At 48.3% G+C, this 13288-nt stretch overlaps 1 protein-coding gene across 6 annotated transcripts in view; it reads right to left on the bottom strand.

Moving 5' to 3' along the window:
* Window positions 1–1597: 1597 nt before the first annotated feature.
* Window positions 1598–13288, bottom strand: part of LOC105014012 (death-inducer obliterator 1) — a 42624-nt gene continuing 30933 nt past the window's right edge. For 3 of the 6 annotated variants that reach the window (XM_013136555.4, XM_020051720.3, XM_013136557.4), the window contains 6 exons: window positions 13078–13231; window positions 12097–12844; window positions 11750–11903; window positions 11553–11642; window positions 11260–11455; window positions 1598–10998 (listed from right to left, as the gene is read on the bottom strand). In XM_013136555.4, coding sequence (XP_012992009.3) covers window positions 2189–10998; window positions 11260–11455; window positions 11553–11642; window positions 11750–11903; window positions 12097–12844; window positions 13078–13231 — 10152 coding nt within the window. In that variant the 3' untranslated portion in view covers window positions 1598–2188. The remainder of the gene's footprint in view (window positions 10999–11259; window positions 11456–11552; window positions 11643–11749; window positions 11904–12096; window positions 12845–13077; window positions 13232–13288) is intronic. The other 3 variants (XM_013136559.4, XM_034296101.1, XM_034296102.1) reach the window with 3 other exon arrangements.

The following is a 13288-nucleotide window of genomic DNA, read 5'->3' as shown; positions in this document are numbered from 1 at the left end:
CAGAATGCAATGATGTGCAAATAATTTATCTCTGTATTTAATAGTACAAAGACAGCATATCAAATGATGAAAAATGTAGTTTAATTGTTAAAATTGTAACTGTACAGATGAGGACATCCACTTTGGTTGGTTATTACATAATGAACCGTATTATTACATTTTCATAAAAATAATTGTCTAACTCCCACATTTTGTAATAATCACAGCATGATGTAATAATTTATTACAAAATGCAGGGACATTTATTATGTATTGCCTTCAAGCTGTTTATTACAAAATGCAGCTGTTATTACTCAATGGTGTGAAAATGTATTACATTTTGTTGGCATCACCAACCCCAAAGTTGCACTTATAAACCAGTTACTAACTCCAAAAAAGTGATCCATGCTTGAATCTAGCACATACTTACTTTAATCTTTTATTTAATCAAAAGGTGGTTTTAACTAATATTAATATGTAGGTGTTGAATATTTAACATTGGTTTTTTTCCCTCACAAATATAAAACCAATGTCACAGTACAATAATTGACTCTGATTCTAAGTGTTTTAAAATAAAAATACCATACAGAATATAATGTCAGTTTACAAAAATGGAAGAATCCATCAGAGGTTTGAAATTCGCAAATGTTTTGTGGCATGATAGCTATACTACAATAATTCAAATAAGAAATACATTTTCAGGTATGCAGTTTTACATTGAAATAATATTTCAAACATGCAAAACATAACTTATCTCATGGTAGGGCGAAGTGAACCATTGGTTCAACTTACCACAGAGCATTTGGCTAATTTTGCCCACAACCACAACAAAGTGCCTAGCTTAGCAATTGAGGGCAAATTTTTGTACAGTAGCAATTCACCAACATGTATGACATGTATTTTTAGACCTGGAAAAATGTGCTTTGATTTAACAGAAACCTGACATATACAAATGTACTTTGACAATTAAAAAGGTTTTCCCCATGCACCTTTCATCACTTGGAAAGCCAGTTGGAAATTATGGGTTCTTCCTGAATATATGGTCAATTGTCAAAAATTGTGTACGGTTTCTGGTGGTGAGTCAACTTACCCATTGGCTCATCTTACCCCACCTTCCCTTATGCTACAAAACTTTGAGGAGCCTCATTTTTATTAGAAACCAGTTTTGTAATTAGAATAATAATAAGTATTTTTTCATACCAGTGGATGTACAATCATAAATACCACAGGTGGCACACAAATTCAGTCCTTCTTTTCTTGATTGACTGCTGTAGCAATATGATTATACTTTTGAACTGTGAATGGTTTTCCATATACACTTACTTATTGCCTTGTATGACATGACTTTACCATCCCTGTTTACAATGACAGCATTTCTCAAAACTTGTCAATTGGGTGACAATTGGGTGTAGACATAAACACCAACCCAGTGAAACAAATGTCAGCAATATAACATTCATCTTTTGACTGTAATGTATTGACAATAATGTCAGCACTGTATACATATTTTTCCACTAACGAAATTCATTTGGGGAAGTAGGCCTCAAAAGAAGTGCCTCATTGCTAAAATCCCATATTCAATTAATTTTCATTACAACAAAAACAACCGCAAGTGTAATAATTTCTCAACTGGTTTTTATTGGCCTACGTTCAACAAATGAAAAAAATATCAGTTTTCATTTATTCTCTAAACGATGAGGCTATTCAACATGAATGCTTTCTAATCAGTGACCATGACAGCAGTATGGCTCAACAGGTTTGTACTATTAAAATAGAACACTATGAAATAATATAGAAATCTGGAAACACAATTTACATATAGCCTATGTTTGACTTACATACATTTTAAACTTAAAAATTAAAAAACATTTAATTTGTACCATTTTAAAACTAAAATGAATGAAACAAGGTAAGTTAGGTCATGACATTAAAAAATGTTTGTTGTATGATTTAGTGAGAGACTACATAGTACATTATGAACTGAACCAATTTCAAACTTTGTGGAGTTATGAAATAATAGCACTAACAAATTTTAGATGTTTAGATACATTAACATGACAAAACCTATGATCCATTCCATTAATACTGCATAATCACTTTTCTTACCACAGATTTTCTTATTGTATTCACAGGATACATCAATGTGTAGTGAAAATGGCTTAACAGACAACAAAACTGTCCATACATTTCTGGTAACCGTAGTCTCCACTCAAACAGGACCTTTGCTCTCCTGGGGGGTATCTGTCTGGGGGGCATCTTTTGAATCCACCTCGTCCACATTTCCTCCCATTTTGTCTTCTTTCTTTCCACTTCCATCTTTTAATCGGTCTCTGTCACTGTCTTTTGAAAGTGAACTTTTGCGATAACTAGGGTCTTTGTTTGCATCTCCATGCCCACTTGTGGCTCTGCCCATGTCTTTGTCCTTTTCTGTGGCTGTCTTTTGCTTTTCACCCTCCACCTCTCTGGGCCTGTTTAATTCCCTCCCTCTAACCGCTTCTCTATCCCGACTCACAGGCCTACCTGTCCCTCTGTCCCACTGCCTTCCTTGACTTCTATCCCGGTCTCTTCTGTTCTCAGGCAATAGCCTCTCCTGGGACAAGTAGGGTGCTGAGCCTTGGAAGTTCCCCCTGTTTCTGGGATTACCGCAATGGCCACGGTCCTCAGAGTGGCTTTTTCTGTCTCCATAGTGTCTTATTTCACAGTCCTCTCTAGGTTGGCTTGTTCTCCTTATTTCAGGCGAGTGACAATTCTGCCACTGGTCTTCTCTAAATGCATCTGGGCCGTTGTTCGGCAAACTAATGAGACCCTCTGGAGGAGTAGGAAGTAAACCTGCTTTATGCCTCAATGGTCTAACCCCTGGCTGTGGACTGTCAAATCGTGGCTGGCCCCTGTCTGCACAATGCCCTGAAGATGAGCCTCTGGGCTGGTTGGACCTTAAGGGGCGAGGACCTCTAAGGCCTTGAAAACGAGGACTAAATACTCCCCTCTGTCCTGCAAAAGTATTTGATGTGAAGTGGTCTCCTCTTATAGCTGGACCTATGTCTTGATCACAGCCTTGCATTTCTAGAACCATTTCTGGGTCCAAACCTGTCATGTCTGGCCCTGGACCCCTCATCTCCGGGCTTGGACCCCTCATGCCTGGCCCTGGACCCCTCATGTCCTGTCTTGGACCCCTCATGTCTGGCCCTGGACCCCTCATGTCTGGCCCTGGACCCCTCATGTCTGGCCCTGGACCTCTCCTGTCTGGCCCTGGACCTCTCCTGTCTGGCCCTGGACCTCTCCTGTCTGGCCCTGGACCTCTTCTGTCTGGCCCTGGACCTCTCCTGTCTGGCCCTGGACCTCTCCTGTCTGGCCCTGGACCTCTCCTGTCTGGCCCTGGACCTCTCCTATCATCCCACATATCGGGACCTGGGCCTCTCATTTCTGGACCTCCAATGTCTGGTTCTGGCCCCCATAGGTCTGACCCTGGGCCTCTTCTATTATCCCACATGTCTGGCCCTGGATCTATCATATCTGACCCCCTACTCTCATCCCACATGTCTGGTCCTGGAGCCCTCCTATCATCCCTCATATCTGGTCCTGGTCCCCTTTTATCATCCCTTATGTCTGGTCCTGGACCCCTCCTTTCATCCCACATGTTTGGCACTGGACCTCTCCTACGACCCCTTGTATCTGGTCCTGAATCTCTCATGTTTCGACCTGGCCCTCTCCTATCACCCATTGTGTCTGGTCCTAGACCTGGGCCTCTATTGTCCAGCCCTGGACCCCTCATGTCTCGCCCCGGTCCTCTCAATTCTAACCCTTTACTCTCATCCCAAATATCTGGCCTTGGTCCTTGTATTTCTGGCCCTGACCCTCTTCTATCATCCCACATGTCTGGTCCTGGACCCCTTCTATCACCCTTTGTGTCTTGCCCTGGACCTCTCCAATCATCCCACATGTCTTCCTCTAGACCGCTCTCATTACCCCTTAAGTCTGGCCCGAGACCTGGCCCTCTGTTGTCTGGCCCTGGCCCTCTCCAAACACCCCTTGCATCTGGTCCCGGACCCCTAATATCTGATCCTGGCTCTCTCATGTCTTGCATTTGACCTCTTCTATTACCCCTTAAGTCTGGTCCTAGACCTGGCCCTCTGTTGTCTGGCCCTCCCCAATCACTCCTTGGGTCTGGTCCCGGACCCCTCATATCTGATCCTGGCTCTCGCATGTCTGGCCCTTGACCTCTCCTATCAACCCTTGTGTCTGGCCCTAGACCTGGCCCTCTGTTGTCTGTCCATGGACCCCACACGTCTGGCCCTGGTCGTCTCCAATCACCCCTTTGGTCTGGTCCCGGACCTCTAAAATCTGATCCTGGCTCTCTCATGTCTGGTCCTTGACCTCTCCTATCACTCCTTGTGTCTGGCCCTAGACCTGGCCCTCGGTTATCTGAAGCTAGACCACTCAGGACTGGCCCTGACACTCTCCTATCACCTCTTGTGTCTGGTCCGAGGCCCCTAATATCTGGTCCTGGCCCACCCATGTTAGGCCCTCTCCGATCACTCCTCGTGGCTGGCTCTAGACCAGGCCCTCTGTTGTTAGGTCCTGGATCTCTCATGTCTGGCCCTGGACCTCTTCTATCACCCCTCATATCTGGTCCTGCCTCTCTCATGTCTGGCCCTTGACCTCTTCTATCACACCTTGTGTCTGGCCCTAGACCCCTCATATCTGCCCCCGGCCCTCTTCTATCACCCCTCATATCTGGTCCTGCTTCTCTCATGTCTGGCCCTTGACCTCTTCTATCACCCCTTAAGTCTGGTCCCGGAACCCTCATATCTGGTCCTGCTTCTCTCATGTCTGGCCCTTGACCTCTTCTATCACCCCTTGTGTCTGGCCCTAGACCCCTCATATCTGCCCCTGGCCCTCTCCTATCACCCCTTATGTCTGGTCCCAGACACCTCATATCTGGTCCTGCCTCTCTCATGTCTGGCCCTGGACCTCTTCTGTCACTCCTTGTGTCTGGCCCTAGACCCCTCATGTCTGCCCCCGGTCCTCTCCTATCAACCCTTCCATCTGGTCCCAGACCCCTCATATCTGGTCCTGCCTCTCTCATGTCTGCTCCTTGACCTCTTCTATCACCCCTTGTGTCTGGCCCTAGACTTGGCCCTCTGTGTCCTGGCCCTGGATCTCCCATGTCTGACCCTTGCCCACCCATGTTTGGCTCTCTCCTTCCACCCCTGTCTGCCCCTAGATCTGTTCCTCTAAGATCTGGCCTTGGGCCATTCATGTCTGGACCTTTCCTATCTCCCCCTATGATGTTTGGCTCTGCAACTCTTGTGTCTTGCCCTGGCCCTCTCCTATCACCCCTTGTCTCTGGTCCTAGACCTGGCCCTCTCTTGTTAATTCTTGGGTCTGGCCCTTTCTTATCACCCCTTGTGTCTGGTCCAAGATCTGGTCCTCTAAGGTCTGACCTTGGACCACTTGTATCTGGAACTGCCCCTCTCCTATTACCCCTTGTGTCTAGTTCTCTGCTGTCTGAACCTGGAGTCCTTATGTCTGGCCCTGGCTCATTCCTATCCCCCTTTTTGTCCAGCCCTGGTCCTATGATGTTTGGCTCAGCATCTGTGTCTTGCCCTGGCCCTCTCCTATCCCTGATTGTATCTGGTCCTTGACCCGGCCCTCTATCACCCCTTGTGTCTGGTCCTAAATCTTGTACTCTGATGTCTGGTCCTGGCCTTGTTCTATCCCCCCTTGTGTCTGTCCCTCTGATGTTTGTCTCTGGAGCTATAGAGTCTGGTCCTGGCCCTTTCCTATCACCCCTTGTATCTGTTCCTGGTCCACTGTTTGGCCCTCTCCTGTCACCCCTTGTGTCAGGCCCTGGTCCTCTGTTATCTTGCCCTGGACCCCGCATATCTGGCCCTGGCCCTCTCCTATCACCCCTTGTGTCAGGTCCTGGTCCTCTGATGTTTGGTTCTGGATCTATTGTGTCTGGTCCTTTCCTATCACCCCTTGTGCCTGGTCCTTGGTTGTCTAGCCCTGGACCCCTCATGTCTTGTCCTGGCCTTCTCCTATCACCCCTAGTGTCTTGTACTGGCCCTTTGAAGTTTTGCTCTGGATCTTTTGTGCCTGGCACAGGCCCTCTCCTATCATCTCTTGTGTCTAGACCTGGTCCCCTACGGTCTAGCTCTGGGCCCATTGTGCCTAGCCCTGGCCCCCTCCTAATACCCCTTATGTTTGGACCTTGACCCCTAATATCTGGCCCGCTCCTATTACCCCTCATGTCTGGACCTTGCCCTCTATTTTTATCTCCCTCATCTGGTCCCATACTATCAGGACCTATTATATCTAGCCCTGGGTTTCTCATTCCTTCCATCATTTCAGATTCTCTCCTCTCCAAACTGATGGATCTCTCACCCAGGCGATTTGGAGAGGCCATGTGCAGAGGGCCTTGTGAGTGTATCTGGGTATCCTTTAGAATATCAGATGGGCTCTGTATAACATGCTCCCTTGATTTGACCAGCAGAGCATGAGCAGCTGTTCCCACTGAATGTGGACCATCAAAACGGAACCGTGGCTGCCCCATGTTGTCTGCAAAATTCCCTGGGGATAAGCCTCTGAGTTGGTTGAACCTTGAGGGACGAGGACCCCTGGGGCCATTAAAACCAGGACGTTGTGCTCCCCTTTGATCCTCAAAATGTCCTCTTTGCAAAGGTGTGGACATCCTCAGACTGTTTACATTTGGTGTTGGAGGCTGATGTTCACCAATGTAAGCGGTTGGTGTGAAGTGGTCTCCTGTGACATCCAAACCACTCATGTCTGGATCTGGGCCAGACATTTCTATATCTTTCATGTCTGAACTATTAATGTTTCGTCTCCCATTGTCAGGTCCTGTATCCCTCATATCTGGGTGTCTCCGTTCCTTTCTCATATCTGGACTTCTCATGTCTGGTCTTGGGCCTCTTCTATTATCCCAAATGTCTTCTCCTGGACCCCTCATGTCATGCCCTGGACCCCTCATGTCGGGCCCTGGACCCCTCCTGTCAGGCCCTGGACCCCTCCTGTCGGGCCCTGGGCCTCTTCTATCATCCCACATTTCTGGTCCTGGACCCCTCATGTCGGGCCCTGGACCCCTCATGTCGGACCCTGGACCCCTCATGTCGGGCCCTGGGCCTCTTCTATCATCCCACATTTCTGGCCGTAGACCTCTCATATCTGGCCCTGGGCCCCTCATGTCGGGCCCCGGGCCTCTTCTATCATCCCACATTTCTGGCCCCGGACCCCGCACATCTGGCCCTGGACCCCGCATGTCTGGCCCCGGACCCCGCATGTCTGGCCCCGGACCCCGCATGTCTGGCCCCGGACCCCGCATGTCTGGCCCCGGACCCCGCATGTCTGGCCCCGGACCCCGCATGTCTGGCCCCGGACCCTGCATGTCTGGCCCTGGGCCTCTTTTATCATCCCACATTTCTGTCCCTGGACCGTTAATGTCTGGTCCTGGGCCTCTTCTATCATGCCACATTTCGGTCCCAGGACCCCTCCTTTCCGACATCGGACCCCTCATGTCTGGCCCTGGGCCTCTTCCATCATCCCAGATTTCTGGCCTGTCACCCCTCATCTCTGATCCTGGGCCCCGCAAGTCTGGCCCCGGGCCCCGCAAGTCTGGCCCCGGGCCCCGCAAGTCTGGCCCCGGGCCCCGCAAGTCTGGCCCCGGGCCCCGCAAGTCTGGCCCCGGGCCCCGCAAGTCTGGCCCCGGGCCCCGCAAGTCTGGCCCTGGGCCTCTTCTATCATCCCAGATTTCTGGCCCTTGACCCTGCATCTCATGCCCTGGGCCCCGAATATCTGGCCTTCGATCTCTCAAGTCTGGACCTGGACCCTGCATGTCTGGTCCTGGACGTCTTATGTCTGGCTCTAGGCCCCTCATGTCTAGTCCTTTCCTATCACCCTTTGTGTCTGGTCTGAGACCTGACCCTCTGATCTCTTGCCCTGGACCTCTCATGTCTGGTCCTGGAACTCGTCTTTCGCCCCTCATGTCTCGACCTCTAATATCTAGACCTGAGTTTCTTCTTCCCTCACTCATATCAGGATCTCCCCTCTCTAAACTGATGGGCCTCTCATTCTGGTTGTTTGGAGTGGCCATGTAACAAGGGCCTTGTGAGGAAAACTGTTTCTCTCTCATAATGTCTGATGGACTCTGAACAATGTGCTGCTCCATTGTTTCTCTGCCTTCGCTGTCATGATGGTTGTTAGCACCTCTTATTGTTCCTAAAAGCCCTTGAGGTTTTGCTACTGGCTGATCATGTGGACCATCAAACTGGGATCGTGGTGGCCCTGGTTTGTCTGGGAAATGCCCTGGAGACAAGCCTCTAGGCTGGTTGAACCTTGAGGCAGAGGGACCCCTAGGTCCATGAAAACTAGGGCAATGTGCACCCCTTTGATCCTCCACATTTCCTCTTGGAAAGGATAATGGCATCCTTGGACTACTGAAATGGGGCGATGGGGATCTCTGTCCTCCAATATTAGTTAATGAGAAGTGGTCCCCTCTCAAATCTGGACTTCTCATGTCTGATTCTGGAACTTTCAAATTTGGACCTGGATGTTTTATTTGCAGCCCTCTCCTTTCATCCATAATATCTGGTCCTGGAGCTTGTCTTTCAACCCTTGTGTCTGGTCCTGATCCACTTATCTCTGTACCTCTAATATCTAGCCCTGGGTTTCTCCTTCCCTCCCTTATATCAAGTTCTCTCCTCTCTGAACCAATAGACCTCTCAACCTGGGGGCTTGGAGAAGCCATGTGGGATGGGCCTAGTGTTGAAAACTGTTTCTCTCTCATAATGTCCGATGGGCTCTGAACGCAGTGATGTGCTAGTATTTCCAGTTGGGAGGGCCTATCCCTATAGTCTTCTTGTTGGATGTTGGGGTCCTGCATGTTGTTGGGGCCTGTTGGTGGGGATCCTAGCAAGCTTTGAGTAGATAGTTCACCCACAGGTTGCAGTGGAGTGGGATTTTCACTGGATATTTGATGGTGTGTGTCGTCAACCTTTTCCTGTGGTGGACCTCCTGACTCAGAGTGATCAGACAGCGTTTCGTCAATGGTCTGAGGAGGATGAGGTGAATCATTAGCCTCCAAGCCCAGTTCTGGAGCTGGAGTAGCAGCATCCATGTCTTCAATAGCCTCTGGGCCTTTGGAGTCCTCTGAAACTGTATTAGAATTCTCCCGCTGACCCTTTGAGTGTCCCCTTGAGGCAGAATCTCGTTTTTTTCTTGGTGTAGACGGGGATCTTCTATGGCTGCCAGAACTGCGTCTAGAAGCACGTTCTTTATGAGCTAGATGGCGGCCTGGGCGATCAGAGTGGTCACGATCCCTGTGATATGGTCGGCTCCTCTCACCACGTCTATGCCTGTCCCGTCGTCTATCAGAGCGTCCAGGGGATCGCCGGCCAGTTCTACGAGAAGGGCTTTCGTGTCGGTCCTTTAATTTACGGTCCCGTCTTTTTGGCGAGTGAGTATCTGTTTGGCTGCTACGCTTACGCCTCCTATCTGAAGTGTCAGTGCGTGATGTGCCACGACATGAGCTGGACACTGAGGAGTCACGAGAACGCTCAGAACGCCTGGCTGAATCTGATCGAGTAGAGGTTTTCGTCTTCTCTCCATTTTTGTCTTGGAGCTCATCAAATATAGTATCATCCTCTGGGTCATAAGCTACATCAGAGTCCTGAATCTCACCAGCTTCAGGGTCTGAATTGTCTGTTGCTTGAGGAGTTTCTTTTTTGATATCATTTACCTGTTTTGGTGATCCATCTGGCATTGCCACATTTACTGACTCTGAAAGAGGTCCAGCCTTGATCTCTCCATTAATGTCTTGTTTTATTGGTACTTCTTTTTCCTCTGTTTTCAAGAGACCTTTTAAAGTTCTTTGACTGGCTGAAGGATTTGTCTCAGTTTGCCCTTCAGTATGTTGTGTTTGGAACTGAGATACCCCAGATTTAGGAGGTGGAGACATTAAGGCATCGGAAACAGAGAAGTGGGCCATGAACATCCCCACTGCCTCTCTCTGCTGACGCAGTGCCTCCTCCTGCTCCTTTAACTGCTTTTTCTGCTCCTCAATCTGCCTATTGAGATCCTCAAGCATTCGCTGTTGTTCAGTCAGTGTAGCGGCTGAGACAATCACAGCACCAGTACTGGGGAGGTTTAAAGGGGCTGAGGACGGAGTGGCCGCTGGGACGGAGGCTTGTGCAGGGGATGGGACTGGGGTAGGAGCCAGAGTTGGTTCCAAAGTCGGAACTGGAATTGGGGCTTTCATTACACTAACCCTATCGTATCCATGAATATCCTCAAAGATAGTATCATCCTCAGGGTCATATGCTACGTCATCTTCTGCACATGTAGCCTGAATGGCAGCTTTTGCTTTAAGCATTGTATCCACACTAATTGGGGTAACCATACCATAGCCAATTGCTGGATCATACTCTTCCTCTGGGTCGTATGGCCGATCAAATTCATTTTCCTCCTCCTCAACCTCTTTGACTTTGGATTTCTGCCCATACTGCTGCACTATTGGATCTACCATTGGTGGGGGAGGCAGAGTGGATGGAGGGGACACTGCTGCAACTGCTGGGACTGCAGGAGAGTCTTTCCCAAAAAGGGACTTCAGTATAGTCTGCAGGGGAGTGGCAGAGGTGCTGCTAGGGGCAGTGTCTGAGCTAGTAATGGGAGGAGGGGCTGAAAAAGGGGGAGCAGCTTTAATAGAAGACAGAAGTGACGGGACAGTCAATGACCCAGAGGAGTCTGACGGGGATCCAGTGGAAGGAGGCGAGCCAGGAGGAGTTGACATGATGGGCATTGCTGGGTCGTAAGGCAGGAATTCCTCCATTCTAGGGTCAGAGCCGTAAAGTGTGGGGGGTCTAGGGAGGCCAGTATCTCTGGGATCTTTGGACATGTGGATCTTGAGTCTCTTCTCTTCAATTTCTTGTGGACAGTTTCCCATACGTTTGAGTTTCTGACAAATAACCAGTCCCAGAAGAAGATTGGGGCGATTTTTCTCAAAGCCTGTTAGATAAAACGGTTAGATATTTATTTTATCTTTTAAAATAATCTATCAATAAATCAATCAAATGTATTTATAAAGCCCTTTTTACAACAGCAGTTGTCACAAAGTGCTTTTACAGAGACACCCGGCCTTAAACCCCAAGGAGCAAACAACAATAGTGTTCAATTTCAAATAATGCTAATGATCTCATAAGCCTCTTAAATACACTTCCTTCAAACAGAATCAATGTGATATCTGTGATGTCATCTACATTTTCTGACCTGATCCTTCAAATGGTTGAAGTTTTAAGGGGATAGATTCCTTTGCACTGAGTGGAATGAGGTAGATGTCCTTGATGCTGCGGCTGTTGTTGGCCACCACCCCAAAGCGCCGTCTGCTGCTGAAGTAGGAAAACAGAGACACATAGGCCACCTCCTCCTCGTCTGTTGCTGGGTGAAACCGGATTACACACAGCTCCTGTCAAAACAATAAAATAAATTAACACTGAAATCAAAACACATATACAGACCCTATCCAAAAGTGTAAAGGTTTTTCAATAATGACAGAGACTTACCTTTGTAAAAGAGGTTTTCATCCTCCCAATATAGTCCCATACAATTTGAGGCATGATTCTTCCACCAATCTGGATTGTATCAGGCAGATCCTGAATGAAAAAAATGTGCGTGTTAATTATAACACCCATGTAACTATCTTTAAACATGTTCTCTTGCAGTCACTTTGGCAATTTTTATATTCAGTTATGTCTCTTACCTCTTTGAGATATTCAGATGGTCCTGAGACCAGGTAGCCTTTGGTCACAAACTTAGCCACGCTGACCATGTTAAGGAAACCCTTCCACACAACTTCCTGTTTGGCCAGGAACTGGGTCGTCTCCCCATCTGGAGGGGAGTGGGAGTTCACAGCCCTACAAATGTAACACAAGATAACAATAAGGATTCACTTCTGCCCATTCACTCAGCTAAAAGCAAATGTAAATCATAGGAGGAAACAAAATATTAATGGAATACATTGACAGAAATTAAATGACTAGTTGTCTTAAAAACAATATCTTATCCAAGGTTTACATGCAAGCTGAGTGGAGGGACCTCGAAGAGTACCTTGAAGAGGACGCAGAGGATCCAGATGAACCATAGAACGATGAGGAAGATGGCTTCATCAGGATGGATTTGGGCAATGCTGGCGGTGGTGGCAGGGATGGGGGTGGTGGTAGGGGCATGCATGGCTTGCTTAGAGTAACAGTGTGTCTTGGAGGGGCATAGGAGACTGGTGGTGGGGGGCCTGTAGACGTGATGACACTTGACTTGGCAGGAGTACGGAGGGCAGCTGTGCGGGGGTCACCAGGCAAAGAACGGTTGCCAGGAGTACGAGGGTCACGTCTTGTTATGGTTACAGTAGAAACAGCTGGTATCATGACCGGAGTATACACTCTGGATGCTGTCTTGGCTTTACAGTTTTCCGGTGTGGGGGAGGAGGGAGAATCCATAACAGGGGAGGTGGGGGATTCTAAAATGGGGGAGGTGGGAGATTCCATAGGTGGAGAAGCTGGAGATTCTGTTGTGGGAGAAATGGGGGATTCCATGATGACTAGGGCAGAGTCATCCTCCATCACAGGGGAGGCAGGAGAATCCATGGTCGGGGAGTCAGGGGGTGCAAGAAGAGGCGATTCATCTCCTGCTGGAGTTCTCCATCCTCTGTCCTCTGTTCTGGGATCTGTTCTAGCGTACATCCAGGGTGGACGAGACGGCATGTCTCTCCACTGGTCTGGTTTACTGGAGGACGACGATGACCCAGATAGTTTAGTCTTCTTGTACACAGGCTCCTCCTCATCTTCGACTGACATCTGACCTAAGGGGCAGGAAAGAGACATCAGCCCACACAAAACAGCAGTAAGCAGCATCATTACCCTGTGCAGAATACAGCGCAGTAAATAAATGATTTTACATTAGGTATGATTATGGCTGATATCAACCCTGGGGCCGACCCCGTAGCTCTGCATTAATAAAGTTTGATACAGCGCAAAGGTGAAAATTATTTTATGTTGTCTGCTGGATGTTGTTGTTTCTCTTTTTTCTATTTACCTGTGCAGATCTTGCATTTGAGGTCAAAAAGGTGAGCTCTGTGCTCAGCGGTTGTGTCTTTCAGCATGCAGCTGAGGATGTCTGGCTCTGTGCAGCTCTGGCTCAACTGGTTAGGTCTGGCTTTAATGGCTGCAGGGAGAGGACTCTTTTGTTCCTGAGGAAAGCAGTGAACACAATCAGAGACACAGATGCCTGACAAGACATTCATACA

Source organism: Esox lucius, chromosome 12 (genome assembly GCF_011004845.1).
Source record: "Esox lucius isolate fEsoLuc1 chromosome 12, fEsoLuc1.pri, whole genome shotgun sequence".
Classification (NCBI taxonomy): Eukaryota; Metazoa; Chordata; class Actinopteri; order Esociformes; family Esocidae; genus Esox; species Esox lucius.
The sequence above is the reverse complement of the archived record's forward strand: the minus strand, read 5'-3'. Positions and strand labels throughout refer to the sequence as shown.